Source organism: Quercus lobata, chromosome 9, assembly GCF_001633185.2.
Source record: "Quercus lobata isolate SW786 chromosome 9, ValleyOak3.0 Primary Assembly, whole genome shotgun sequence".
NCBI lineage: Eukaryota > Viridiplantae > Streptophyta > Magnoliopsida > Fagales > Fagaceae > Quercus > Quercus lobata.
In genome coordinates, this window is record NC_044912.1 from 16,417,369 (window position 1) to 16,422,068 (window position 4,700).

The 4,700-nt window shown below is 35.3% G+C and overlaps 1 protein-coding gene across 1 annotated transcript; it reads right to left on the bottom strand.

Moving 5' to 3' along the window:
• Window positions 1–1,458: 1,458 nt before the first annotated feature.
• On the bottom strand, window positions 1,459–1,885 carry LOC115960575. Its single transcript, XM_031079518.1, has one exon. The coding sequence runs from the start codon at window positions 1,852–1,854 to the stop codon at window positions 1,549–1,551; it is 306 nt and encodes a 101-aa protein (XP_030935378.1). The 5' UTR covers window positions 1,855–1,885; the 3' UTR covers window positions 1,459–1,548.
• Between the last annotated feature and the right edge of the window lie 2,815 nt (window positions 1,886–4,700).

Sequence of the window (4,700 nt, forward strand, 5' to 3'; positions counted from 1 at the left end):
TCACCTGTGAAAGTACTCCAATTATTTGTATTATAATTATCCATATCACTGTCAGAGTCAGAATCAGTTTCATAATCTATATTATCATTTAACCAATTATTGTCTATATCACTCATTCTATAACCTTCATCATAATCTATATCATCATAATCCATGTTTCAAATTAGTGTGTGCCTAACCTAAGTGTGAACAAGCAAACAGATGATGAAATGATAAACATATTTATTCTATTTCCAAGCAATTAGTAATTACTGACGGAACTATTACTAACCACTGGTTTCCTTGTTATCGGGACCACCTCCTCGGGAAACTCCATTGCGGGACCACCCAAACACACGCTTGTCCGTCGGCTAACAACAAAGGGGCTAACCAACGCGAAACTATGGTTTGCCAACGAGTCTTGAGGCTAACCAACGCTAACAAGGAGCAAGTAGTGGCTATGCAGTAATAAAATTCTAGTAACTTCTTAATTGCAAAGAAATAAAACTCATACATCTATCATCCATGGCTCTGATACCATTGACTACCCAGGAGAGAGCACAGAAGTAATATGGAAGCATAAACAATGATAAAATAGATGATGAAGAAGAAAATAGCAAAATAGATATATTCAAAATAAGGTTAAAATGGAGTGCGGAAACTAGAAAGATTATTATTTAAAAAAAAAAAAAAAAAGAAGATTAGAAAGACTATATGAAATGTAAAAGAAAATCTATACTTTAATTTAAGAATGGGTTTATAAAGTCTTTGTAGAACTTAAAACCTACTATTTATTTCTTTAAGAAGTTAAACCCAATTTTCTTTACGACTTCTCATGAACTTCACAAATTCCTAGATTTGTCTTTACAAAAATTTTAAAATATGTAAAAATATATTATCAAGTTCTTAAATTAAGCCCTGGCCAAGGATCTTTTGCTGCTATCTTCTAGGCTATGCAGTTAGCTATTTCAGAGAATTTCCCAAGCATCATAGTGGAAAGGGGCTCAAGGATATGCATTGATGCTCTAAATAGTAGAAAACTTCTAGTCTATATCCAAACATAATTTTTAATGCTTTCAAACTTAGGAATGTGTTCTCTTTTTATTCTTTTTTAGTTGGGTTAAAAGAGAGCTAAATGGTGTAGTCCCTGCTATGGGACCATTTAGCCCCTGCTATGGCCCAATGTCCCTTTGATGCTAATGGTCTTTTATGTTGTACTAACTCTTCCCTCCAGCTGTTTCTTGCTCTTACTAATGAAATTTGGTTTTAGCCAAAAAAGAAAAAGAAAAAAATAAAGTACTTGTATTAAGGGGCTAAAGTCCAGCTACACATAACCAGAAAGAAAGCACAACTTTGCCAATATCAATCAGCAATAGAGAACAAAAATATGGACAAGTTAACACAAAAAGAAAAAAAATTCCAGGTTTTTCTTAAATGGTTACAAATGCCCAACTCTTCTACCACAGAGAGTGGATTCAATTGCACCCATTAGAAAAGAAAGCAAGACCATGCTCTAAACCTATCCCTCAAGAAGAGCCCTGTACTCTTCCTATGCCCACACTAACAAAACTAACGCCCCATCACAACTTCATCAAAATTCCAGTCTCTCACAAGATCCCTTCTCACAGCACGGCTTCGGACAAGACGTGGGGCACCCACCATTCCATTGTTGCTTGGAATTGTTGGTTGTGGACTCACTTTGGATGATGATGCGATACAAGAGTTCGCCGCTGAGGGTATTAGGGATGACTTCCTTGCTAAGCAGTTGGCAATAGCTGAACATCTTCCATCATTGTCAGAACTTGAAACGGAGTAACTCCTGAAAGAATGTGATGGACTTTCTACGCTGTGACACACAAGACATGCCAGACTCATATTTCAACTCTTGGACAGTCTTCTACTGCTAAAGTTGTCTGCTGTATGCCAAAACAAAACAAAGAAACGGTCAGAATCCTATAATGAGTGAAAATTTAAATTTGACATGTTGTAGAGGGAGAATATATAGGTGTCATAACTTGAGGCTCAAATGTGCTCCAAAAGGATCAAGAATGGAGCATATTTCAATTTTTAAACACTAACAGCCATCAAGGAGGATAAAATCCAACATCCAAGAACTTGGGACAGACCAGCAAAGTGAATTGTGAAATTCAATACTGCAGACTTCCGTTTGTTGTTCAAATAGGAGTTTTTTTATAATTTTTTTTAAGGGTAAGTTACGCACATGCTCATTGGGTTTTGAACTCACAACCTCACGCTCCATCCATTATTATGGGAGGAGAAAGTGCCAATTGAGCTATAGCTGGTAAATAGGAGTATTGTTTTATGTGGCTGACATAACACTAAACAAATTTGCATATATATATACATCTGAACTTTAGTAACAGCATACGTTAAGAAAACAGTGCTCGGAGAAAAAGTTATAAGCAGTCCTGTCTATCTCTCTCTCTCTCTCTCTCAAACACAATTGCAGAACCAAGCACACAAAATATCATATGCTCTCATCACCAGAAATGGTCAATTGGTACTTCCTCCTCCCATAATAATGGATGGAGGGTGAGGTCGTGAGTCCAAAACCAACTAATGAACCAAGGAAAAAAAAAAAAAATCAAATTGACAACAAGATTGCTTGCTGGTAGACTCAATTCCTCCTTTCATTTTCTAATCTGTTTTTGCACCCTCCAAAGCTTGTTCACAACAATGTTGAAGCACACTGCAAATTACTATTACCTGTTTAATAAGGTCATAAATATGGAAGACACTGCAATCTATCCATGTGTGATACACCATTTAAGAAAAAGAATCTCTGTCATGGATTTAAAATCAGACAGCACCACCAATCAGTCAGACAAATTGCCTTGCATTTAACTTTATGTGCTATAGGTTCATTCAAGGTCCTGAAGTGAATATAAATGAACCGCGCAAAAAGTTCTCATACCTAATCTCTTGCACCATTATTATTCAGGATTTAAAAGATCAGCTCACAATTGAAGCAAAAAGTATACATGTTTAGCTCTTAGTCTTTTTGACGAAAGTTGCAATTATTGCTAACAATGCAGATTGAAACGAAGCATTCAACTTCAAATAAGGAAGCTCAATCAGTTAACCAATCTTTTTTGTCTAGAACTACTGTTAGACTCATAAAATCTCCAACCTTACTCTTCACTAGCAACCTTCCAACCTTTGGATATCTTAACTTGTTTCAGTTAAGATATCCAAAGGCACCAAATACCTTTTAAATACAACTATGACCTTTATATAAAATACCATGCTGATGTGATACTCATAGCAGAGGAATAAATAATGATACATAGACAGGGAGGGAATGACGCATGTACAAATAGAAATCACTCCATAGTTGCAGTCTGATAACTTGGGTGTCATAAGTAGACCCCAGAAGTGTCAGTGACCTCTCAGTTGATTGGCACCTCTGGCACCTTTAGTAAGCTTGGGTTCAAAACCAACTGGGAGCAAAGTCCCCCCTTTATGTAGCAAAAAAAAGTAGACCCCAAAAGTGTACAAGAATGATGTTGTGTCTGTTTGGTACTTTGGTTTATGTTTTCAAAAACTTTTTTTTTTTCCTTCAAAATAGAAAAGATGCAAAAAGTGTTGCAAAACATGTTTTCAGAATTTTTTTTAAGAAAACCAATCTTGAAAGCAGCCTTTTTTTCCCTTTTTGTTTTGGATTCCTAAATTATACATCATATTGTGGATCTTGAACTCATAACCTTCACCCTAACCCTCCACCACACTATCTTGGGAGCAGAAAGTGAAATTTGAACTATTTGATCTACAGCTCATTGGCACTATTCTTGAAAACGACCTGTTTTCAGAGGAATTTGAGGTTGATGTTTTCTGAAACCCTTTTTTCTATTTGATAGGGGGAGAAATAAAATCATTGGAAATATCATGCGTGTTATTATCTTTTGTTCTCTTAAAACAGTTTTTAAAATTGTAAAAACACAAGTAAATAGTAACAAACCATTCCAACCTAATTTGAAATATGTATAAAAGATTCGCAACACAGAAGTCATAATAAAATTGAAGTTACTGAACCCAAAAAAAGAAAAATCTTAAGACCATTTATTCCTACTTGAACATATCACATGTAATAACCATAATTTCTATGCCTAAGACTTGGGAGTTGGGAATGGACGCAACAGCGGTTAGTGAGCACAGCTTTTTTGCCAAAGGTTTTGTCCTAAAGAAAGCAGCAAAAGGGTTGTTTTGGAAACTTTGATAACAAGCTTGCTAAGTTTGTCCTTCACATCAGTAGTTGTTATGTTGATTCTTAATTTTTTGTAAATTATTAAACATTATGAGAATGTTAAAATAATGGTTAAATGACTAAATTCATTATTCCCTATTAGCTTAAGCTTTTGGGATATGTGGTAATTTATCATGATATTAGAATAGGTGGTTTGAGTTTGAACCCTATCACCACTCTACCTCCTATTTAAAAAGTTAAAAATCCCGCTTGTAGTACCCCACTTACAAAGGGTGGAGTCTGGTCACACATGAGGGGGGAGAGTTAGATTAATGGTTAAATGATTAAATTCACTGTTTCCTAATAGCTTAAACTTTTGGGATAAAGTGCTAGATTGTCAATGCAAAATCATTGTAACCTTGGATATGGAAGATGAAAAATGAGGAACAATGACAATTCAACTGTCTCCCCATCAGTTTTATTATTCACACAAGTGCATCATCTATTTATGGCAGGA